This window comes from Drosophila ficusphila, unplaced genomic scaffold (assembly GCF_018152265.1).
Source record: "Drosophila ficusphila isolate 14025-0441.05 unplaced genomic scaffold, ASM1815226v1 contig_791, whole genome shotgun sequence".
NCBI lineage: Eukaryota > Metazoa > Arthropoda > Insecta > Diptera > Drosophilidae > Drosophila > Drosophila ficusphila.
The window spans coordinates 5,087,600-5,113,194 of record NW_025064737.1 but is presented as its reverse complement, the minus strand read 5'-3'; the positions used below and the strand labels follow the sequence as shown (position 1 = coordinate 5,113,194).

The 25,595-nt window shown below is 44.1% G+C and overlaps 3 protein-coding genes across 3 annotated transcripts in view; 1 reads left to right on the top strand and 2 right to left on the bottom strand.

Annotated features, from left to right (window-relative positions):
• Nucleotides 1-446: 446 nt before the first annotated feature.
• LOC108098545 lies at nt 447-1,628 on the bottom strand. The gene is made up of 2 exons (XM_017201543.2): nt 1,602-1,628; nt 447-1,416 (listed from the first exon to the last, which is right to left on the bottom strand). The coding sequence occupies exon 2, from the start codon at nt 1,387-1,389 to the stop codon at nt 484-486; it is 906 nt and encodes a 301-aa protein (XP_017057032.1). The 5' UTR covers nt 1,390-1,416; nt 1,602-1,628; the 3' UTR covers nt 447-483.
• Nucleotides 1,629-3,830: 2,202 nt separating this feature from the next.
• The window catches only part of LOC108098543 (sodium/calcium exchanger 3), a 29,032-nt gene continuing 7,267 nt past the window's right edge, over nt 3,831-25,595 (top strand). Inside the window, 4 exon segments of the mRNA XM_017201539.2 lie at nt 3,831-3,996; nt 6,420-7,007; nt 7,009-8,687; nt 25,394-25,485. Of these exon segments, the coding sequence (XP_017057028.1) occupies nt 6,777-7,007; nt 7,009-8,687; nt 25,394-25,485 (2,002 nt within the window). The 5' untranslated portion in view covers nt 3,831-3,996; nt 6,420-6,776.
• Nucleotides 21,560-24,219, bottom strand: LOC108098544 (membrane-bound alkaline phosphatase). Its single transcript, XM_017201542.2, has 2 exons — nt 22,970-24,219; nt 21,560-22,073 (listed from the first exon to the last, which is right to left on the bottom strand). The coding sequence occupies exons 1-2, from the start codon at nt 24,203-24,205 to the stop codon at nt 21,735-21,737; spliced, it is 1,575 nt and encodes a 524-aa protein (XP_017057031.1). The 5' UTR covers nt 24,206-24,219; the 3' UTR covers nt 21,560-21,734.

The following is a 25,595-nucleotide window of genomic DNA, read 5'->3' as shown; positions in this document are numbered from 1 at the left end:
ATTACCCGTCGAGTCCTGATTCCCCATCCTTTTACGAGCAGCCGAGTTCCGAGCACACAGACTCCCATCGAATCCCATCCCGGAGTGAGTATCCCTGGGGACAAATCGCACTGCATTCCACTACACTTCGATTAGAGTAGCGAACGAGGTGGCTAAGACCGATTACAGAGGAGGTCGTGTAGATAGAACTTGAAAGTGTGTGTATTATTTATTTTCTCTTCAAGTTTCCCGGGAAATCTTAAAAGTGGATTGTTAATAATTTCTGTGGAAGTGTGAAAATGGATTTCAATGGATTTCCATGTAAATGCAACATTTCTAGCCGGTTGTGTTAAGTTGTGTGCCTGGTTTAATCAATCTGGTACTAGTCTAATTAGGTCCATGTCCATAACTAACGATGGGCCAATTTTACATTGATAGAAAAGAAGGAGGAAAAGTTGTATCTCTGTGTATTTTATTTACATGGAATAAGAGCTTTAAAAAATGTTAAGAATACACAAATTTGTGACTATCATCAAAACTGCCAGCATAATAGTAGGGTGGATTTTTAAAAGCTAGATCTCTGTTTACATCAAATGGTTTACAATTTAGTAGGTTTTTATTAACAAACTCGTGCACAACGATATGTTCCGGCCAAAATTTAGGATTGATTATCGCCAGGAATATCGAATCTGGAACCACGATTCTAAACGATGCCATTTTTCGCTTTTGTTTGTTGTACAATTTAGTCACTTGAATATCATCTAGATGGGGATGATATAGTTTAGAAACTATGTAATATTTAAGGGCATCTTCAGTAGTTGATGGCACAAATCTCGACACGAACACAGCCTTTGTTGGAGGAACAGCAGTCAGAACACGTGGTATATGTATTGTTGGTAGTTCCACAAAAGGATGATTTGGGGAGTTGTTTTTAACTGAAGGAACTGTAAAAGTAGCAGGATCTGCTGCGATTTCCATAACACTATCCGAGTGGGTATACCCACTATATGTGTTTATGGTCTCTGGTTCAAGCTCAGCATTAACATTCACTGAAGAGGCAATCTCTTGGGAGTCCAGTGAATCTATTGCAGAATCTGTACTCGACATCTGGCGAGATTCGATGGCTGTTTCCAACTTCGAAAACCTGTCATAAACCAGTCTAAATTCGCTGAAGAGTTCGTTAATTTCCATTCGTGTTTGCCGCATAAACCTTCCCATTTGCGATTTAATCACTCTGCAGTCTTTGCATGTCCATTTGAGTCCACTTTTCGATTCGATTAACTCCAGAACTCGGTCAGATAAGCCGGCGCACTTGATATGGGCATATTGGTCGCATAGCCAGCACATAACTTTTAGATCGTTAGTGATTATGTTGTCAAATTCACAGGTTTCCATACAGCAAATCAACATTTCCAGCGGTCGGGGTAAATTTGATAGCTATATAAAAATACGGCAAGTGACAAAGAACTTTACTAGATACTAGCTTTCACGTGTTTGTTTTTTCAAAGAAAATTACCAATCGATAAAATACAGTTTTCTTTTAGAGTTAAGCAAAACACACGAACGAAAAACTCTTTAAGGGTAAAAAAATTAATCTAAAATTTTCGAAATTTCGGACGCACAGATAAAAACCGTCGAGCTGTTACGAAGTTCAGTCAACGAATGACGAGTTGTGACTGTGATTAGATTTTTGTGTAAATAAAGCGAAGAGGGTTTGGCTGGGGCCTATCGCTAAAGAAATCCAATTATTATGTTGAAAATCTCATTAAAGTGTGTTGCTAGACTCTTGTCCAGATTGAACCAGAAAGCCGAGAATCGAAATGGGTATATGCTTCTTGCTTCAGCACCTGAAATTCAAGGTTTGTGGTTGTAGATACCTTTGCTAGTATCTTGACCACATCTGTGTGTTCATGACGCGGTGTTTGAATAGAAATGAAATGCGCACGGAAAGCCGCTTAGCTGGGAGACGGAAAATATGCGAATAAATTATGTGTGGCCACCTAGCATATATCCACATGATTTGCTGTAATCCCCACATGTCGGCCCGGCATATTGGTATATATTGGGTCCCTGCAGGCGCCTTTTGTTCGCGATGAAAGTGTTTTCGAAATGAAGAGACCACACGGTCAGCAAAATTAGCACAGCCGTTGCATGGCTACCGAAATGATTGCCTGCATTTTGTTCAACCTGGCTGAATACCGCAGACAATAATAAACAAACCATAAAGAAAGCAGAACTGCATTGTCGGGCAAAGAGTAAAAGGTGTAGGAAAATTCACAGAATAGAGAGCACAGACCACAAGCGAGTGGCTAACAATAAAAGAGAAAATTGGGGGTACTTATAAATAACATAATACTATAAGCCAGCATAATAAATCTTATAATAATATTCATCTTTTGTTTTAGATCAGATTTGAAACCGAAAGTTGTAATGTTTCATATGACGAATAATAATGCCATTTTATATATACATTATTTATCTACTTATCTGTGTTTGTTATGACGAATAAGGTGATTAGTCAGAAGTAATTATCAACCGATATCTATTGTATGCATATCTACAGTGCATAAAAACTCTGGCTATTAATTAAACATTTACACGGCATTGTAAAGCTGCGTAAGCACAATTACACAGCATTTTAAAATACATTTTAAAGTCCTTAAAAACTCGTAAATCCCTTGGATGAATACCATTTACAGTTTAACACTACAGCTGGGATGTTGGCTTTTTTTCGACCCATTTTTTCATGTTTTCCGTGTCTGAGTTCCCCCAATTTCCCATCGTAGGTGGCTGGCGAATGGCGAATAGCGAAAAATAAAGCACCGAGCAGGGAACAAAAGCAAAGCCCCGTGCCCGAGCACACCAAATAATTATGAACTGGGGGACAGGGACATGACAGAGAAATTCCGACAGACAGACAGACAGACAGACAGAGAAAGAGAGATGGACGAGAGAGAGATAGAGAAAGAGAAAGCAGAGAAAGGCAGACAGACAGGTGGTAATATGGGGATTCTGGCGGTGGATTAGTCGTGCGTTGGCTGCCAAATGCAATTGCGAATCGGGAAAAAATGGAATCCGAAATCTGTGCCAGCTGACGAACAACTCAACTTGGCGGCTCGCATATAAAAACATCTGCACGGGGAATTACTTTACAGCCAATTAGATGTGTGTTTGATTTACTAGACCATTTCGAGAACGAATGTACCTTGAACTTGGGAGCAAACCAAAAAATTGGATATACACCAACCAGTCGGAAAACGTACGTAATTCTACGGGAGATGGGGCGACGTAACAGCGCCAGCGCAGCGTAAACAAAATGCAGTTTGTTCATTTGGCACGCTCATCTATTCCCCATTCTCAATTTTACACAGAAAGAAATATGTCAGCTTAATTCGAATTCATAATTAAAGAATATTAAAAGCTCTTTTAAATAACATGACTGTGCAGCTGGGGAAACTTTATTAAGCTCCCTCCAACATAAAAATGTTCAATAATTACATCAACCTTTTTTAATCGATTTCAGGTTATTAATCTTATGGTTAGTAAAATAAAGGATAGTTTTATTGACACCCCTGTAAAATCAGTAAGCTCAAAAGTCCCTCATAAGTCTGAGAATATTGCACTTCTAATTAGCGAGTGCTAGAAACGGTTTTAAGTCAAGACAACCTATAAATATAAGAGCATTTGTAAATAACTTTTCTCATTTACAAAATCAGTTATCCATTTGTTTTGAGTATTTTAATTAATAACAAATTATTTTCAAATAATTAACAATTCATTTCAATTTTTCTGAGTGTACTTTTATTGCCATTCCCACGTTCATACTCTTTCATATTCGCTCAGCTGCATTCCCAGTTGCAGTCCTTGGCGAAACGCGGCGCGTTCGATCGCCAGACGATTATATTATTTTTTGTTTGTGCTAAATTTAAAATCCACGTTAATTTTAGTTGTGCGGCCTTTGACGAGTGTAAAGGCTGCCTGAAAAATCAGTTCGATACGTTTGATAAGCTGCGAAATGTAAGCAACGCGGGAGCTGCATTTGTTGCCCGGGGCAAAGTTTTTAATTAATTTGCAATCTCTTAACCCGACGTGCAACCATTTTCCAATAATGACCAAATGCAATTTACCGCCGGAATGGAAAACGGAAGAGTGGGGAGTGTGAAGGGGGGGGTGTGGGGGTGGTGGGAAAATTGGAACGCTTGCCCAGCATATGTTCCGTGCTCCCAGGGGCGTCTGATTGTCTCATCTTCATTTACTTTCTCCGCTTTCTCCCCCATTTTCCCAGCTGCCTTCCGTCTCCCTCGCATGCCATCAGTCTGTCCTGCTCTTTGTCTATCTACATATATCGGCACTGCTGTTGGCTCTTGTTGTAATTGCTAAATTAATGCAAACGTTGATGATTATCTAGCCCCTTCGCCATAAACCGTGGGGCATATTGATTTATTGGATTTCGAAGCCTGGGCCAAAGTGTTGTGCCATTCGAGTGTGTGTGAGTGTTTCTGTGATCCAAATGTGCATATTAAAAAAGAATCGACTATAAATACGCCGAATGTCTGAATGCAAAAGCTTAAGCAGACAGTTTAACTCGACGAGCTGTAAACGAAAAGTTCCCAGTGTCACTTTCCCACAAAAGAAATGTCTTCTTTATGTGAAAATGCATCATTAAAGTGCTTCTGTAAGGAACTGTGAAAAACGGAGAAAATTAAGTGGGCTGCTCAATACAAACAAAACTTCTAGTTCAATTATGAGGTGGAAGGGGCTGGGAAAGTAATTAATATCAATACCCCTCAATCAAATAAACAATTTATCAAAACAGCTGTGGATTGATTAATTGAATAAACTAACTACTTAAAAAATACAGTTGTAAATATGTTTGCAATCAGTTTACGGGTGTATAAATAAATAATTTAAAGAAATTCTCTTTTCAACGTTAACTTCAATTAAATTATTCAACTGCCTTGGGTACTTAAGACTTTCAAAACTAAATTAATATTTATTATACGTTTAAATGTTTCAACACTTGATGAGGAATCGTTTTATGCAGCTCCTCAGTATTCCGTGAAAAACTTTGCCTGACTTGGTGTTATTTGAGTTGCAAAGTTCCCATATCTTCAGACCCTCCGCTTTGCCAGCTGTCAACAGTTTTATCTGCAAATGTGCAATTCCTTCATATTTTCCCCCATATTTTCCCCCCTCTTCTTTCTGCATTTTGTGCATTTATCTTTGGTTTGTCTTGTCACTCACTTGTTTGCTTTTTGTTGCCAAGCGTAATGTTTTTAGTTCCGTTTTTGGTTCCCGTTATTGACATTGGAGAATTATGTATGTATGTATGTATGTATGTATGTATGTATCTACATATGTAGACAATATCGATCACGGTCAACAAGCTCATTTCGCTGCATTCTCCTCTATTTCGGTTACAATTCAATTTGCAACTAACTTGTGCAGCTAAATTTCATCTGGGCCTGTTTTTCATTTTCTCGGGAAAATGAACTTTGTTTGCCCGTAGTTTTCAGATTGCTTTGGCAAATTTATAGCTGCACTTTTGTTTATGTTTTATGCTGTCTATTTACGCATTTAATTTCATTTTCGTGTAAATACACAAAACAGCTGAACGACTGCCTGGCAAAGCTCAAAGAAAAGCTACGCCCCCAAAAAACATCCCCACACGGGGCGAAATGCAGACCAAATAGAATTAGGTTGTGGAAAAAAATAAATTGAAAATTGTTTTCTTTATGGGAGAGCAATTCAATCTTTTTCAAAAGCAATTAATCTGGTAAAGAAGTGAAGTTTATGCCTTGTGCTTTTGAAATCACTATGTTTTTAGATAGTTTTACAAGCACTTTGATTTACAACTGTAGGCATATGGTATTTTTGTATTTTTGTTAAAACATAAAGGTGTTTCGTATTTAGCGTAACGCTTTAAGTAGTATTTTGAAATAACCTAGAACGCATATTTTACCAGTTGTAGCTGTAAGGTGTGGTAGTGTCTTTTCGACCGGAAAACTACCAAAGTAAAAGGATACTGAACATTATAGAAGATCCATTATTAGTCCATTTGGGTGGTATAATACTTTGAGCTTACAAACCTCTCCAAAACAAAAAATTAATTTAATTTAATAAGACACAAAGTAAATTAGTTTACTTATGCTATTAACTATGCTGAGTAACATTAGGTATGTAGATATTTTTGAAGCATTGTACCACCCTAATGAAGCGATCTGGGCGCTCTGTTCTAGCGACTATTTGCGGGCTTTCGCAACCTTCGCAGTGGCATTGCGCTTGGTGACTTGCCGAGTTGCCAATTTGCCGACATGGCGACACACTCGTGATGCAATGCACCCGAAATAGGCGCCCGAGAATAGGAAGCAAGTCAACCCGCTAACTAACACACCCCCTCTCTCTCTCTCTCTCCCTCTTCTCTCCCTTTTTAACCGCAGGTGCAGCGGCCCAACTGCGTCAGAGTGTTGAACGTGCCATTGCGAGAATGCCTTCTCGCGGTCCCACGTCATAGTCACCATCATTAGCAACTAGCAACTAGCAACACTCGCGGCAAGCAGCAATCAGCAACCAGCAACCAGCAACTGGCAACTGGCAACACCAATTGCAATTGCATCTGCAGCAGCAGCAGCAGCAGCAGCTGGCAACTAGCAACTAGCAGCACAAAACTCACAGCCAAATCGAACGCAACAAAGCTTCCAGAGTCAGCGTGCCACGCAATCACTTCCAGGAGAAAGGAGATCCTAGTTCAAAAAAAAAAACAAAAAAACAAAGAAAAAGAAAACCAAAAACCAGCCATGCAGTTGCTCCTCAAGTCGATCTTCACCTGCGCACTATTAGTGATCTTTGTTTATGCCACCGCCCAATCGCTGGCGAAAGTCCAGGAGAGCGAGGCGCGGCGGGCGTACCTCAATCTCACCTCCAACTCCTACTCCTCCGCCCACTCCTCCTCCGCATCCTCCTCGTTGAGGAGCAGTAGAAATCCCGGAGAGGAGGATGGAGGCCACTTCCTTAGCCGGCGGCTGAGGGCAGGCGCCGTACGGCGAGGAGGGCGACGAGGGGGCGGAAACGCAAAGCGAGCACGAGCGGAAACAGGATTCGGCCAACCAGGAGGCACCCGATGTGGAGGAGCTGCGCCAGTGCAGCGAGGGTCTCGTCTTGCCGCTCTGGATGCCCCAGGAGAACATCTCGCTGGGCGATCGGCTCGTCCGCGGGTTCGTCTACTTCGTCCTGCTGATCTACCTGTTCGTGGGCGTGTCCATCATAGCGGACCGCTTCATGGCCGCTATCGAGGCGATCACCTCCATCGAGCGGGCGGTGGTGGTCAAGGGGCCCAACAACATCAAGCAGGTGATGCACGTGCGCATCTGGAACGAGACGGTGGCCAATCTGACGCTGATGGCCCTCGGCTCTAGTGCCCCCGAGATCCTGCTCTCGGTGATCGAGATCTATGCGAAGGACTTTGAGAGCGGCGACTTGGGACCCGGCACCATCGTGGGATCGGCGGCGTACAACCTCTTCATGATCATCGCCGTGTGCATGATCTGGATTCCGGCGGGCGAGGTGCGCAGGATCCGGCATTTGCGCGTCTTCTTCGTAACGGCCGCCTTCTCGATCTTCGCCTACGTGTGGCTGTGGCTCATCCTCTCGGTATTCACGCCCGGCGTGATTCTCGTGTGGGAGGCGATCGTCACGCTGCTCTTCTTCCCGCTGACCGTTTTGTGGGCATACATCGCCGAGCGCCGGCTGCTGGTGTACAAGTACATGGACAAGAACTACCGGGTGAACAAGCGCGGCACGGTGGTGGCCGGCGAGCACGACCAGGTGGAGATGGATGCGGAGAAGGGCCCGAGGGACCCCAAGCACTCGATGGTCACGTCCGCGCGCGGCACCGACGCCGAGGCCTTCGACGAGGCGCGTCGCGAGTACATCCATGTGCTGACGGAGCTCCGCCAGAAGTACCCCGACGCCGATCTCGAGCAGCTGGAGATGATGGCCCAGGAGCAGGTGCTCGCGCGCAGCAGCAAGTCGCGGGCCTTCTACCGCATCCAGGCCACTCGCAAGATGGTCGGCAGCGGCAACCTGATGCGCAAGATCCAGGAGCGGGCCCACAGCGATCTCACCGAGGTGAAGGCCCAGCTGCACGCGGGCGACGACGAGGACACCGACGACCCCATCCGCATGTACTTCGAGCCGGGCCACTACACCGTCATGGAGAACTGCGGCGAGTTCGAGGTGCGCGTCGTCCGCCGTGGCGACATCTCCACCTACGCCAGCGTGGAGTACGAGACCCAAGACGGCACCGCATCCGCTGGCACGGACTTCGTTGGCAGGAAGGGATTGCTCAGCTTTCCGCCCGGCGTCGACGAGCAGCGCTTCCGCATCGAGGTCATCGATGACGACGTCTTCGAGGAGGACGAGTGCTTCTACATCCGGCTGTTCAATCCCTCGGAGGGCGTCAAGCTGGCCGTGCCGATGATCGCCACCGTGATGATCCTGGACGACGACCACGCCGGCATCTTCGCCTTCACGGACTCCGTCTTCGAGATCACCGAGTCCGTCGGCAAGTTCGAGCTGAAGGTGATGCGCTACTCCGGCGCCAGGGGCACCGTCATCGTGCCCTACTGGACCGAGAACGACACGGCCACCGACTCCAAGGACTACGAGGAGGCGCGCGGCGAACTCATCTTCGAAAACAATGAATCTGAGTGAGTAGGACATTTTTATCAATACCTTACCATTCAACATTATTTGTTATTATAAAAGAAAGTTGGGATAATAATTGGTTTTACACTTTTAAAAAGGTCCATTCAATAATCAACATCGCATAATATATTTTAAAATCTACCTCATTGTTATTGGCGACTTGCACATATTCACTTTAATCTTAAAAATACATAAGAAGTGTTTTGGAAAACTGAAAATAATTGTAGTACAAGTAAATCATAAGGAAGATAAGCTTATTTCAGATTCAAATTCATTCTAAAATCTGAATTCGGAATATCTTATTTCTTAAAAAGCGTTTTGCCTAAGCGTTCACTAGTGAATATTTATCTAGAATTCTTCAAGCCTGTCTTGAACTTCATAAATTAAATTACTTTGTTATACATGTTGATACATTTTCTACTTTATAAATAACTTTGTTATAAATGTTGTTACATTTTCTACAGAAAGCAACAGCCAACTTCAGTAACAGTTTTCTAAATATTTTGCCAGTGGGAACTTGGCTTTAAGCGCGAAGATAGAATAACCACGCTTGTACGAACCACATGAGCGAAAGTTTCTTCCTTATTTTGATTTTTTGTTTGACCCAGTTTAGTTCTAGCCTGGCTAACGTTAATTTCTGGTCTCTGTTGGAATTGGAATAGCGGGTTAAGTTTTGGCTACACATGCACACACCATACCAAATGTTAGGGATGGCCACGCCCCCTCGAATCGGGCAATATATCCCGACGCCCGATGTCACGCAATGCGAACTCCCGGCGGAGTTATTCGGCGAGCTCGCAATTTCCGCTTTGGGAATAGACAGGCCAAAAGTGCGTGAGACAGTGCGCCGCGAATCGATTAAAGTCGCAGTAATTGGGGCCTCTTAATTGCCACACCAGCTGCCAGCTGCCAGTTGGCAGTTGGCATTGGCCATGGCCAAAAGCGAAGTTGGTGTGTGCGGCTCTGCAAAGCAGTCATCCTGCAGCACCTGCTCCTTCCGCTCCTCCAGCTTCTCTTGTTCCTCCTGGTTCGCCAGTTCCTTTCCCTCCTCGCGAATGCCTGCCTGTGTGTGTGTGAGTTTGTGTGTGTTCAGAGTATCCTGCTGGGTGCCCCTGGCCCAATTGTCCTGGCTGCGTGCTGGGCGACACAATGCCAGACATCCTTTCATTCCGCCCGCCCAGAAATTAACACCCAAGCCCGTAGCCGAGGCAAGCCGTAATTAATTTTGCAAAATTTATTCATTTTGACAAACATTTGGCAGACGACAGCCGCACTCAGTTAACTGCGTTTGCATATGTTTTTGCGGCCTTCATGGCCATGTCCGAAATGTCGGTTAACACGCAACATGGCCACATATAGGGGTTAGAGGTTAGTCCGCTCTAGACCCGATTCGAGGATGGCCCTTTAAGATGATTTATGGCCCGAGAAAATGCCCAACATATGCCGGGTATTAGCCTGGCCGAAAATCTGGGAAATGGCTTCAATTTGATGGGCACTAATCATGATTTACTTACTGACTTAATTAAAGCATAGACAGGACCTTTTACACTGCGATAAGATTTACGTTCTTAATTAAGTAGAAATCGTAAAGAAATTCACAAGTTCGTTATTGCAATTTATTGGCTAAATAACTTTGGAACTTCTTTTATGATTACTTGTGTTGATGTCTACTAGGCGTTCTTTACAATATAAGAATAATGGTAATGGAATAATGGAATATAATGTTTAATATTTAAACATCAAAGCTATATAAACAATTTTACATGGCCACATTTCATTGGCCAAATCTTATCTAAAGTTAAAGACGGCATTTCTCGCTCACTGTATTTAATGTTTATTATGTGAAGCATTTCCCCTGTGGCATTTGTCGTCTGTGTGTTTTCCTTAGACTCCGCTGCACAAAGCCTCATTTATGGCTGTCCCGCCCTCGTTTTTCCTCCTCTTTTTTTATTTTTTGCGACTCCCCGAGGCTTTTTCGCGTAAAATTGTTTCAAACACGTCGCCACAGACATAGCATGAATTTTTGAGGATTTCTGCATTATTAAGTAGTAACGAAAGCGGAGCGGACAATTAGAGGAGGACACGTTGTTGTTGCTGATGATGTTGTTGTTGATGTTGTTGATGTTTTTGGACGTGAGCGTCAACGGGGGAAAACTTACAGGAATTAAGTGGCAACGATGTGCGGCAGCGTGCAGCGTGTGGCGTGCGGCGTGTGAAGATGTGTCTGGGTGAAACGCTCCCAAAGTGCTCGTTAAGCTGGGGCAAGTCAGTGCTTAAGCCGTTTTCCCCACTTGCCACGCCACTCTGAATACTTTTTAATGCCTGTGTTCATTTTCTTTTGTTTTTTGTTTTTTTTTTTTTTTTTGACTGAATGGAAGTGCAATGGCAATTGCCTTCGTTCTATTTGTGTCGCAATTATTTGCCAACTTTTGAAACGTTTCATTGTCGCCAGTGCCCGAATAAATTTCCGGCTGCTCCTTCGCTGACTGCTGAGTGCACGTCGTCGTCGTCGTCCTGGCGATCCTGGCAGTCCTTTCAGGCCCTTTGTGGCATTTACAGCCACTCAAGTTGAATGCCTTGCGGTGCCGTTGGTAATAATGTTTGTTTTAATGTTGCCAGCTTCGCTGGCACTCTGCCAGCCAAAGTAAGCCCGGCCAATTGCCAACTGGCAGCGCAGCTCCCACACACATCGATGAGGATCTCGGGGGCATCTTCGCCCTGGCCCTCGGAGGAAATGCCCTTCTGCGAGAGTTGCCATAAACTAGCTGCCACAATTAAGCGGGTTTTGATGTATTTTTAAATGGCCATTAAAGGCCTCACTCTTTAAAGGGGCTGAAAAAAAGAAAATAAGGCAAAAAGTGAAGCACGCAGCGAAATGAAATTGCTGGCAAATCTACTTTGAAGTCAATGCGTGTGGCTGTGGCTGCAATAAATTCGCTTTTTTCACCGCACCAACTTTCCAGCGCTCTCCGCTCTTTAATGAAAATCAAAACCCACCGCTGCCAGCGAACCACAGATATATTCAAACAGTGCGGACCTCAGACTTTTGCCAGCTTTCGGGCAGCGGAAATGCGCAACAGCAACAGCAGCAGCCATGTAGTCGGCCGTCATAAAAAACAGGCAGCAGCAGCACCAGCACCAGCAGTAATGCCATAAAATTCCCCAACGAAACTGGCAAAAAAAAGCGAGCGAAGCCGGGGAAAAAGTAAGTGGGCCGGGCTACAAAGTGCCAACACTGTTGCATAAATTTGTATAATCTGCTGGGTGCCAGTGGAGTGGGCACATTCGGATTGAGTTATAGGACCTTAAATAACCGACTCTTGCAGCGCGCTACGTGTTAAAAAAAAAAAAAAAGGAAAGGAGGCCGAAATCCGAAATGCGAAATCCGTAGCCTACTTTTCTGGGCCACATTTAAGATAAGGCCTCCGGGGAGGAGCTGTGCCTCCATTAGTTAAACCAGACAGACAGACAACTTTACTGTGCGTGGCATTTGTTAATTAGCCGCAATTTAGGTGGCTTGCCACATGGCCTAAATGCTGCTCCCCGAGAAGCAGAGTGTGGCAAATTAAAGATTCTCTTTTGGGCCGCTTCAAGACATCCACTTCCCCTCAACTTGTCTGGGTTTCCTTTATTTTTTTCTTCTGTTTTATAGAAAATCCCGAGTGAGCACCGCAAATAGGAAGCTCCGAGCACATAAAAGTCAAACATAAAATATGCACAGGACAGCGGAGAGGTGAAGTACACAGAGATAAGAGCAAATATTTTATTAAGCACACATAATCTAAAATTGAAATTTACGCTATTTCCACCGGAGCATTCTGGGAAACAAGCGACTTACAAGTTGTCTTCGTTTCGTGTGCGGTTTCAGCTTTCACTTTTCACTTTCCGTGTAGCATTTCCTGTGGCCGGCGGGGAATTTCCCGGAACGGACCAGCTGCTTAGCTGACTGACAAGCAAGCGGAGTCTGCCTCCGAGTGCCTGCTTCTGTCCCCGTCCAACCGTGCATCCTTTTGTGGCAGCCCGCCCAACTGCCACCCGCTTCCCGTCCACGTGAGCGTGAACGTTAAGGGGAGCCCGCAACCGCAGTGCCCTCGAATGAGCCCGTCTCTAAGCACCAAACACCGGGTTCTATGGCACTCCCCTTATCCCGAATTCCGAATACCGAATACTGAATCCGGGGTCGGTTGTCAGGGAGCCTGCCAGCCAGAGAACTCGATCCCCCGGCAGCCGCCGATACCTTGTGGGAATATTACTAAACAGTGCTGTCAGTTCTCAGTAGTAAGCCTAGCTTTATGTGGTTGTTAGAACTTAAAAATATATATATAAATTTTATAGCAAAAAATATGACAAAAGAATTTGCCATTTAGGATTTTTTTATTGATTTCTTCTGTTACTTTAAACAATCTTTTACATGAAAAAAATCCTTATCATTCAACGTAAAACGTATTATTAATATCAAATCTATTAAATTTTACATAATGTTATTTGAGCATATAATATTATTTATACATTTTAAAGAAAACAATTTTTAATCATAGAGTGTAATAGTGTTTTTTATATCCAGAAATTTTAAATTGAACAAAAACTATTGAATTTCAATATAAGCTTTCATATTTATTGGAATTTCAAATATTCATATTATTTTTACTTGACATTGACACGCCTTGAATGTAAAAAATGTATTCGCTTATTCAGTAAATGTAAAAAAGTAAAGATATTCGTTTTAATCAAGAAATACCTTTTAGACAATAAGTATCTGACCAATAGTATCTGAACTGGCAGCACTTTAGCCACAACTGAAAGGCCGGTGGGCCTCAAAGAACAAACTGAAGATGTGGCTCGTGTGTGTCTGGGGGCCTTTCAAGCAACCTACAAGCACACTGTGTTATTTACGGCCTAAACCACTTTGCGAGTCTAGTCAGATGGCTGTGAATGTACGAAGGGTATCTACATTTCGAGCAAGACGGGTGTGCAGAGCAAAGTTTCTTATTTGCGATTCAATTTGCTTTGGGGCTTGGGTCTCTGTTCTTGGCTCGGCATATAAATTTCCGACGGACGGCAACAGGCAGCAAATTGTCTGTCCGTTCCTCGTTCCTTCTAGCCAATGTCAATTGGTTGTTTCTGTAGTTGTTGTTGCTGTTGTTGTTGCCGCTGATTCTTGGGCTTGGGCTTCTCATGTTTATCTGGATGTCGTTAGCATGAACCGCTCCTTGTGGGGTCACCCGAGATCCCCTGGTTCATCAGGGCCTTTATTTTGGTTACTTTTGTTTTCATTCGCCTCGTTTTGCCATCCTGCCGCTTGTTGTTATTATTATTATTGTTATGACATCGAGGAGAACAAGGAGGACCTTGGCGAACTTAATCATCACCATGGGCCTTCGAACTCCGAGATGAACATTTTCTGGAGGCATCTGTTGCTCAAAGGGTTTTCGGTAACCCCAAACCCAAAAGGGGAACCACTCACCTTGGCAACAGGTTTAAGTTCGGTTTAGAGGCTCTTTAAAACTCGTCGAGCTGCCGAGAAAAAGTAATAAAATTGCGATTTGCTACGGTAATTGCAGGGCAAATTAAATTTAGCTATCTGGCACCTAGGGAAAGTTTTCTAATAAGAGAAAGTGCCGCTGAGTCGGCGTTAAATTTGGAAAGCAATTTCGCTGGCTTAAGTACTTTCGTCAGCTTCAATTATAAAATGTTTATTTTAGCCAAATGCCAACTGGAGGAAGAGGAATTCTAATTTCTCGCACAGATATTACTTCGGGGAGCATTGCTTATCGATCGGGTGACTTTAGTATTTGCAAATGTCAACTGGAACAGGTGCATGCAACATCTAGTTCTGTGACATCTCAATCTGAGGCTGATTTATGAGCGCCAGCTTACAACTCAATAGAGTGGCAGGCAGCTGAAAGTGACAGAGCAGCAACGACAAATGATGAAAGGCGCACAAAGGCGCACAGCCAATGTCAAAGGTCACCACCCAACACCACCCACCACCACCCATCGCAACCGAACCGCAAACACCCAACCACACATGTCACAACCGATTGTGAGTCATGTTTACAGGCACTTTGATCTCTTCTTGTTGGCTTCTTCATTAAAACGTCACCTAAATGTGACTCGCTAAGGGGAAAACGAAGAAAATGTCGGGGAAATTCGCGAGGAGAAAGGCAAAGCTGAGGACCCGACTCCCGGCTAATTATGAAACTCAAGGACTGCGGGGTCATTAAAAATTACAGACCAGGCAGCATCTTCCCGTGGGGAACTCAATTAACGCTGCTCCTTTCCGAAGTGCATCATACAACCAGTTATGGTTGGGGAAATACATTTGTTTTAATTATGCAAAGTACGCCAGACAAATTAGGCTGTAGCCTAGGCAAAAGGTTAAACAATTCTCCGGGATCAAGAAAAGGTAAAAGGTCAATTTATTTAATAAGGCTCAAGGATACATTTCAAAAATAAAAGGTAAACAAATTAATTGCAAAAGGTATGAAAGAAGAGACCCTATTAACTTCGTTGTTGATTTTGAATTGTTTACTGCCAAAATTAAATATTTACCCGTGTTGTTTAGTTTAAATTTACTTGGAATAAGTTATCTCACCGTAACTATCTATCTAAAATGTACTTCACTCCGGTGAAAGCTGCACTGTTTGGAGAACCCTTCACTCATTCCTTTCAAATTCGATTGGGGGATTTGTTGGCTATTTATGGACTCTGCATTGAGCTCAGGCTTCCACTCGATTTGCATTCAATTCATTTTGCCGAGAGCTTTCCAACAAAGGGATCGGTCCTTCCTGGTGGCAAGGAATTTGCCAGCTTCTTTTTAATTAATGACTCGTTGAGTGGTCGTCTTTGTTTTCCGTTCGCTCGGGCGAATGGAAGAAGTTTTCCACGTCCTGTTGTCCGCAAAGTCAGGAAGCTAATGAATACGGAGCTCTTTGGACTTGTGGAAAGCGCGAACTTTGGCTGGCAAATGCCCAGCTCGTCCAACTTTTGCAATTACAACTCAATAAGTAGGTAATTACGACGACCAGTGCGACGCGGCTGAATCTCTTTCATTTTCCGACATTTCCGCCGAATATTTTCCCCCCAGCACTGGGTGTTTACGGCCTTTTAATGAATGAATTATTAAATGAAATGGCCGCAGCAACGGAAAAACCGAATTGTCTAAACAAAAACAGGAAAAAAACAAATACAAGATGCGAGTTTGTTCAGTGGTTTTACGACCACATCTCGGCCTAACCACACGTGCCGAGAATGGGGGAAAATCGGGGGAAAAGGGGGGGAAATGGGGAAAACTTGGGGGTCTGCGGCCAATTAAACGGTGATTTAAAATTCCAGAAAAACATCTCACGTTTATTTACTGTGTGGAAACTTTTGTCATGGTCAGCCGCATTTCGTCAGATCCTTGGGGAAAAAAAGAAAAGCCGTAAGACAACAAGCTCAGAATTCATTTGTGATTTTTCAAGGGGAACGGTTTCTGAGATTTATTCAATTAACTGAGAGGGATGTTGGAAATGAAAGTTGCAAGAATTGATTCAATTATGTGGCAAAGATGTTGCAAATGAAAGTTGGAAGTGAAAGTTGGAAGAAGTCCTGAAATATAAAGTTGGAAAGTCCGCTTTTGGCTGTCAATCGTTGTTATTCTTTTGTACGATTTGTGCTCTTTTTTTCTTATTTATATTATTTCCCAGTTGCAATCGTAAACTTAATTGTTTGAATATTATTGCTTGCTTCTTTCGGTGTATTTTTATTCAGGTTAAATTGTATTTCTATATAATTATAATACATATCTGGTGTACTTAGGAAATGACAATTAAACTTCATAAATTGATGTCTTAATTTAATTTTGGTTCAATTGAATAACTGATAACTTTGTTATAAATCTATATTATAAAGAAAAGTTGATTACTTTAAAGGTTTTCTATATTGTACTCTATTTTCCAAATCGGTTGCTTTTTTCTCAGTGTCGCTAAAAACGCTTCAACTTAAGTTGAGAACAAAGAAGCGCAACATGGAATTATTTAGTTATCCAACACGACACGGAACCAGGACACACGACACGTGACTCGTCCGCAGGGGGTGGTGCCTCCCCTTTCCCTCTTTTCGCTCTCCCCTTTCCTCCCGCCACCTCCTCTGCACCACTGGTACTCTGCCCCACTGCCCCACCATTCGGAACCACCCAGCGGAGCCACCTGCATGTGACACGGCTCGCCTAGCCCGCATTTAGCTGGCGGGTTATTATTTACCCGATCCGATTGTCGGGCGAGAGATAGTATTGTTGTTAATTTCGCGCCTCAACAAGTGTAATTTGTTGTCTTTGCACCGACACCCGCTCAATGGCAGAGGCAAAGGCAAAGGCAACCAAACTCAACTCTTTGTTCTGCACTCCGGTCACGCTCGTTTGTCGAACATGCATTCAATTTGCCGCTATCGGAATGTTCAGATCGCCCCTTTGCGCTTAATGGGACAACTTGGAGATAAGCCCTGTTTGGGGCAGTCGAAATACGTTTTTAGAGAACATTTTTGGGGCTTAGGAATGGTCAAACATAAGAAATTTAAGTTCAAAGCTTTGGTGAAAATTCTTGGAATTCTGTGACATGTCAAGTACATTTAAACTAGTAAAGGCTTCTTAAGCTCAACTTTAGGTATGATATACATACATACATTCATAAAAAATCTTTGGTATAGGAATAAAAAGAAGAATAAAATCGAAAACATTTTTTACGCTTAGGAATGTTTTATGGTTCCAAACTGAAAATGAAATGGTTAATTGTACACTGTATAAACAACTTCTAAAATAAGTTGATAACAAATGTGATGTAGAAAAATAACTGTTTAATAATCATTTCTTAAAGTAATAAGGGCTTTAAATTATGCAAGTCACCTTTCAAGGATCGATGGCCACATAATTAACCAATTTTGAAAGTTTATGTCCATGGCAAAAAAAGAGAAAATTTAGCTATCTACCCGTTGGGCTTACCTTCCGTTAAAATGTTTGCGCAAGTCCGACAAACTTGACGTTTTGATAGACTGGTCAAATTAGGGCTCAATTTTACTGCCAGTCCAAAGTCAAAAGTCCACAGAACTCATTACGAACTCTCGCAATTCGAGCGAACTGAAAATAATGAAAGTACGGACAACATTTCAGGCTGCTCAGATATTTTCGATAAATTTTAAATGAATCTCGCGTTTACTTCGTCAATATTTGACAGCCTGATAGACCGATGTAGCAACAACTATGACTTGTTGAAGGACTGCCGGCGAATAAACACAATTTCGTTTTCAATTTATTAAGTTAATACCCTACACCTTTATCCTCAACCAGCGGTGGTTGCTCCCACACAAATCTGCACCACTTCGCAACTCACATGCAGTGGAAAACCACTTGAAACCACACAGACATCAAGTGGGAGTGTTCCAGATCCACAATCGTTGAGTTAATGACCCAGGGCATCAATTAAATGTAGATTCCATTAAACACAGATTGTCATAAACATAATATGGCAGTAGCCTGCATTTTCGATTTTGCAAGTTAATGGTTTAATATTCATAAGGTTAACCTTAAATCATGTGGTCTATTGAATAATAAGGGGTTGTGGTTTGTTTAAAAAATAATAAATGCGATGAAAATGCGATTTCTTACCAAGAATTTAATATAAATGTATGAAGGTTGAAGCAAAGATACGGCACACAAAACAATGCGGTATAAAAATGCTTGTGGTTTCCACTTACTCGATAACGAGGAATTCTCTGTACATTAATATTGATTGAGCTGCATTTATTTTAACGGACCATAATTGACGCTGATTCCACCTGTTGAGGGAAAAACTCCAGGGAATTGTTCGGAATCGCTTTTATTTGACTTGAAAAAGCGCGGCGATAATTTCTGGGTGGCAAACAATTTATGGTCACTTAACTCCCCTTTAATTTCGTTGGGACGACAAGTGAAGAGTTTGAGGCAGTCGCACTTAATTGAATTCCCCGAAGAGGCAATCAATCTGACGCTGAAATTTCTTGTCGAATTTCCACCCGCACATCCTGCAGTTTTTCCTGGAAATTCCATTAAAACGACGCCTGGCACCTTAATAATTATCGAGAAAAAGCATTATTAATTGATCGACTGGCTGAAGGGGTTGGCCAGTTGCACATTGCAATCAACGCCACCAATCGCTTTTGCACAGTGTGGTCACCAAAAAGGGAAAGGGGATGTAATGAATTCAGCACCCCGGTGACTTAGACATTTCGCCTTGAATCGGAATTTAAAATTCAAAACCTCAAAAGCCATACTGCGTCCCCAAATAATATGATATGCAGCCGCAACGTCATTCGGAAAACTCCCAACCAAAAGCGACGTTTTCCCCACCGATTGGAGGACGGTGGGTTCTCTGGGTGTTTCAACTGGGATTTCAGATAGGATATATATGCAGCCAACTAAAGGTAAAAGTTTGCCAGAGTTGGCAATTGAGGTTTAATGGTTAGTCCCGCCCAAAGGCAGACCACCCACTCCCCACTCCCCCTGAGTTTTCCTTTCCGCTTTTCCAACTCGGAACCTGTGCACACCGCTCATTGCTATGCAAATTGCTGTATTTTTCTTTAATTTTATTTTCAAGCACAAGTTTGAGCCACCCAACCCACCCCGCTACCCCCCGCCTTCCCCATTTTCCATTTCCATTCCCAGTTTTCCGAGGGTGCTGGTGGCGGTGGTGGCCTCGCCCTTGCCGTTGACTAAGTAATGCTATTATGTGTGCTTGACCATACGGGTATTTCAGGGGTTTGAATCGTTGGCAACACGGGGGACACCTCGTTTGCATGCCGAGCAGGAGGAGCCGCTTTCGAAGCTCGGCCAGGTAATTGAGGAGCTTAGCAGGAGCAGGAGCAGGAGCCGGGAAATCAAGCTTGGCAGGAGCAATGGGGGAGTGGGGGTAGCTCCTCCTGGTCGGATTATTAGCCCGAGCTGTGGCATCAATCAGTTGAGACGGCGGCCAGCTGCCGGATGCTAAAACAGATCCGGAACGCAAAGGTGCGGACTGTAATCGCCGGCTTACAAGCTCATCCAACCAAATTGTCTGACTTTGGACTTGGCCCACAACGAATGTGGTTCCCATGCTATCTTAGTAATCTTCGCATTGTTCTTTTGAGCAGCCTTTTCCACTCTGTTTTAATTAAAGATAGTTTTTGGGTTTCAGTGGAGCCCAAAGATGTGTTTGCATACTTTTGGGATTTCTTCTTGAACCTTAACGAAAGTTTCCCCATTGTGAAGTAACCAAGTTTATGATTAGCTTATACTTTTTCTCACTTTGGTAATTTGTAATAACCAAGGTTAAATGTGATAACTTTCTCTTTACTCAGAATGTTGTAATTCATTTTTATTACAGACAATAGTGCTATGCACGGTTAATCTTCACTTTGGATTATAAACAGTACTAACATTCTTGGTGTTTTTTGGAATACGCAAAAGAAATGTTAATATGCTATATGACTAGATGATCTAGAACCATTCCTATATTTTGATAGATAAAGTTTAATAAAAGACTTTCTCTTTAAGGTGTAAAAATTTTGATACAATCACAACCTATCGAGTTTTTTGTTACCTAGCAGCACGGAAAGAGGAGCTGTAAAGAAACTAAGTATTTTATTTCCCCTTATGCAAAACTCTACTTTGTAAGGTTTAAGCGCTTAATGGCCTTCATCCCTCGAATGCTCCACTGTGTGGTAATGACCTCCTGGAAGCGCACTTGTTGGTGGCCAAGTGCAAGCGGTGGCCGCAAGCCAGACACCAGCCAGAACCGGACAAGAGAGACACCGATCCGAGCAAGTCCGGCCTTCCGGCTAGGCCCACTGCGCTGCAAACAGCTGGCTTTGGCCATGTCTCGCTGGGTGGCCACAACGTGGTCAGAGCCCAGAAACGAGAAGCCCGCTTGGTGGCCGATAGTTGCAAAATCAATAGACGCGTTACATACCCCTTCGCATGGATTAGAAATGGGGAAGGGAATAGGGAGAAGTTAAGGGCCAATGAGGCAAAGAGGGTAACAATGGGCGACAACGATGTCGTTGCTCGATGGATGTTGGACGTTGGACGTTGCCATTGAAAATCAAACGGCGGAAGTGGTTGAGGCATATCGGCCGTACGGCGGAATTAGCATTGAATGTGCCAGGGAAAGCGAGTTTGTGGCATGGGCCTAGTTACCCACTTTTCTGAGCTTGTTGGTTTAATAGCTGTCATATGGGGGAAATGAGGTCTTCACCGCGCACACCACAAACATACATATATATTGTTTGGTATATGGGCTTGCCATTTGTAAGGGAAGGCGGATATAATTTGGCGTGGCAATCGAATCGGAAATCGAGGTGGAAACGCTTCCTCTCGCACACAAACACAAAGTTATTGGAATTGGAATCCTTTTTAGCGCAGGCAATTTGCGTGCAATTTTTCGAAATTAGTCAGCCGTTGGCGATGACGCATGTCCTTTAATGGCTTTAATTACCCTTTGATGGCGTACGAGGGAAAATTAAAATCGGTATACGTATTGCAAATATGCAATTACAGGACCCGCACTACACGGAGCAGCGGAGTCTGCCCACTAATCTCTCTAATGGCCCCCCGTGCAACACGGGCCCAAAACGTGGCAATTTGCACATTTCCAAGGATCCGAAAAAGTTTTTGGCGTGCGCACGCAAGGGAAACGCAGAGCAAATCCAAATCCCAGTGCGAAATGGAGCCAAGAAGTCGGCGCCAGGAGCAAACCTCGTTCGCTGATGTGGGAAGCCCGATGAGTTTCGAAACTGCGAATTACGAGGGCGATGATGGGCGAGGAAAGTTAACCCAGTTAAGAGTCTCCCCGCTGGAAAGTCGCTTTAATTCAATTTGCAGTTTGCGTTCGCGTTCGCATAATAAACTCGAGTGCAGGCAAATGCAAATGCCGCTCGCTGGCAAGATTTAATGAGCTTCAAACTTAATTGTTACGGCCACCCGGCATGGCATATCCTTGCTGGCTTCCCCTGTTTCCCATTCCCCCTTCTGCTCCTCTTTCTGTTATCCTGTTCTCCTTTTCCTACTTGCACATGGTGTGGCCCTCACCCAGGCAGGATGCATAGGCCATCAGGTGGGGAATGGTGCTCTGCTCGTAGACGCCGGTGAATAAATGGGACCAAGGGCCCAAGGCGTAGACGGGCACATCGTCGCCCCCGTGGGAATCCATGTCGATTGGCACTCCCGAGGGAAACTCGTCGTCGTGCTTGCCAGTGACCACCGTGGTGGGATCCTTCCGCTCCTTCGTCGCTCCATCGTAGAAGTTCTCGAAGCTCGGGCCGTTGGCGTAGCTCAGAACCATGTAGGGCTGGCCATCCTGTCCAGTCACGGGAGCCTTTCCAAAAATGTCCGAACCGCGGTACTGAAAAGTAGAGCAAATATTTTTTTTTAGCATTTTGTAGTTTTTTTGTATTGCTAAGAATTGATTATCAAACCAATAACAATGCCAAATCAGATTATAAATACAAGTTATTTATCAATGAAAGATTTCGGGTTGTCTATAATTTATTTTCACGTCAGTAGGCTGCTTCTGATATGAAGGATTGACTTTTAACACATCTATAACTCTTCATAATTCGATTTTTCTTGTGAAGCGGTGCTCGAGTTATAAAAGTTGGAGTGTTGTAGTTTACTTGCGTGCTAAACTTGAGGCTATAATAATAAAGCGCAAAATATATATTCGTTATCAACACAGGGCATCGCCGCATTTGTTCATAATTTCCTTTTATAACTCACCTCAACTTCATTAGCAAACTTTAGAATTTCAAATTAGGGCCCAATGCTTATAAAGTTTTTATGTAATTCCGGTGACCTAGAACTCTTTTGCAGTAGTGGGCAAAATGTTTTCAACTTTAATTAAATTTTGATGCCTTTTAAATATTCCTACTAAAAGAAATAAGAATGTTTTTAAATTTCATTTATATTTAAATAACTAAACTAATAAAGTTGCTTTTGTTTTCTTAGTAAGAATATTTGAGTAGCACCGCAAATTGATGTTTTTAATTTTCGGCCACCGAGGTATAAAATAAGGTTTCCCTTAATAATATGCAGTTCTGAAATGCTATGCCAATGCACAATCTAAAGCTTTTTATGATCGAGCTGCAAATGTATTTGATAGTTATCAAACTGCTTGACAACTAACAAACTGATTTGTAATAATAGATAACAATCTTCCGATTGAGTTCTGCCTCACTAGACTCCTGCTTTCTCCACTTTAGTTTATGAAATCCCCTCCCTTGATAACTTCCCCCAACTTACCGAGTATCCTGCGTAGGAGAACACGTGCGAATGGTCGGCGGTGACCACCAGCAGGGTGTCATCTTCGCTGGTCAACTCCTGGGCGGCGGCAATGGCCTTGGAGAACTCGATGGTTTCATTGAGAGCCATCCTCGCCTGGTTGATGTGGTGAGCCTGGTCGATGCGACCGCCCTCGATGAAGAGGAAGTATCCCTGTTCGCTATGTTTCATGAACTCGATGGCCTTGCGGGTCATCTGCTCCAGAGTGGGTTGCTCACTCTCCTCCGTGGTTTCCATCAGGTACTGCAGGTGATCCTCGTTGAAGAGACCCATCAGGCGATTGGTCTTGGTCACATCCACGGCCTCCAGTTCCTCGGCGGTGGTCACATAGACGTTACTTTCGTTTCCTGATTTGAATTCCTCGATGAGGTTCAATCCATCAGTTCGCTTTCCCCAGGACTCCAGAGTGGAGTCCACGAAGTTCTTGCGTCCACCGCCGAGGATAACCTTCAACTTGCTGCCCACTTCACCGCGGGTCAACTGATAGGCAATGTCATTTATTCCGGAGTTCGCTCCACAATCGCTGGCCACCTCCGCATCGTTCTCCCAGTCGCGTTCCGCGATGTGGGCGTAAACCCCCGACGGCGATGCGTGGGTAACCCGAGTGGTGGTCACCAGACCCGCCCACTTGCCCGCCTCCATGGCCCACTTGGCTATCGAGTCGACGTGGGTGCTCTCGTCCAGCATGACGGTGCAGTCGGTGCGGGGCACCTGGCCATTGACGCCAATCGTTCCCTCCTGACCTTTCACGCCACACAGATACGCGGTGGCCGTGCAGGCGGAGTCCGGAACAATCTTGTCCACGGAGTAGGTCTTCGAGAATCCGGTGTGCGGGAAGCTCTCGAAGGAGAGGGACTTCTCCTCCCCTCCGAGGAGATTGCGAGCCGCCGCGGTGGTGGTCACTCCCATTCCGTCGCCCAGAAAGAGGATCACATTCTTCGCCTGCTTCTGGTTCAATTCGAAAGCCAGCTTTTGCTGGACAAACTGAATGCCCTGCTCACGCCAGTATTCGTTGGTGTCCTCTCCTTCAACCACCCGGTATGCTCTACCATTGCGTTCCGGTTCCGGGAGATCCGGATGCATCCTGTGCTCCTTGCACTGCTCCGCATTTCGGCCGCATTCTGGTGCCGACCAACAGGGATTGGCCAGCAGGGCGACGACGATGGCGATCAGAAGTACGTTCGGTCCGCTGGACATTTTGCTCAAGACTGACCCTGGTTGTCGGCCAACGGGAATTTGGCCTATCGAGAGATTCGATTCGATTCAATGCGAGGCGATTGCGATAAGATTCGATAAGGCGAAGACGTGTAGATCCCATAAATGCCAAATCGCATCAAATCTAATGCGCCACCTAATTCCCTTAGTCCGGGGCGTGCTTTTATTTACGACGGCCAGCGACAAATTTTATAGATTTATGGTCCAATTTCGGCTCATAGTGGGCACGTGAATAGTTGGACTTGTTGCCCAGCCCGTGGGTCATCAGCTTGTCGGCGGTGGAGTCCCGAAAAGCCGTCAACATCTATTGGCCATCACGTAATCAGGCTGGAAAATCTGGCGGAGGCACGTGAACGGTTTGATGGGGCAGTATAAGCAGTTAAAGAATAAAAGGGTGGGAGGGGTACACATTCCCCATTTATTTGGAGCCATAAAAAGCGAGTCATAAACAGGTGACTCTTTTCGCCCGGCGGTTTTCCTTTTTAATATCACGCCGAGAAATTCAAAGGCATTGGCGCGGAAAAAAGCAAGAAAGGAGGAAAGGCAGCTGCCAACCGGCGGAAAGGTTAAAGTTGAGTTGGCCACAAGGATAAGAAGTGGGTGGTCTACCCCATTGTGCTGACCTTGGTTTGCACTTGGCACTGTGTGGGTGGAAATTAGCCACAGAAGAGCTGCAACTGTTAAACACACACAAATCTTAAAGTTTAGCCACTTGAACTTATCGCTATCGCGGGACTAATTAATGTTTGTGGAATTCGCATCGAAGGCAAACAAATTTGATGGCTAAAAATAATGAAATTCTTGAGGGTTTTATAACTTGACTCACTGCGACAATGATCTACTTCCGCACACTTGAGTAATGCAAGTGTTTGTGTTTGTTAAAGGTTCACTATGCGTATACGTTATACTATATTCTTCTTATTTACACAATACACTGGAAAAACATAGGTGGAAACAAGTGGGTGGAGTAGAAAGCTGCACACTTAAGCTGCCTAATAAATTCGGAGCTCGAGTTTCGAGTGTCAAGATTGCGGCCATTTAGCCAAGGCGAGAGCATTAATCAAGTGGCCAAGGCTTTTTGGCTCGCTCGCAGTCGATTGCACACTCCACACCTCGCACACTCGAAGTCCTGGCTGAGAACTAATCTCTGTTCGTTCTAATCCCTTGCAGGAAGTTCATCGATCTGTACATCCTAGAGGAGAGCAGCTACGAGAAGGACGTCAGCTTCAAGGTGCACATCGGAGAACCTCGTTTGGCGCCAGGTGAGTGTTTTTTGGCCAAGCGGCGACAACGAAAAAAAAGAGCACCAGAACCCGAAAGTCCCTACCCAAATCCAAAAAGAGTCCCACGAAAACCACCACCAACCCAAAAA

What these genes read in the sequence shown, in the direction of transcription:
- LOC108098544 (XM_017201542.2), bottom strand. Translation starts at nt 24,205, where the DNA reads ATGTCCAGCGGACCGAACGTACTTCTGATCGCCATCGTCGTCGCCCTG. An exon ending in TCTCCTACGCAGGATACTCG is followed by an intron (nt 22,074 to 22,969) that starts GTAAGTTGGGGG and finishes TCTACTTTTCAG; the next exon opens with TACCGCGGTTCGGACATTTT.
- LOC108098545 (XM_017201543.2), bottom strand. Translation starts at nt 1,389, where the DNA reads ATGTTGATTTGCTGTATGGAAACCTGTGAATTTGACAACATAATCACT.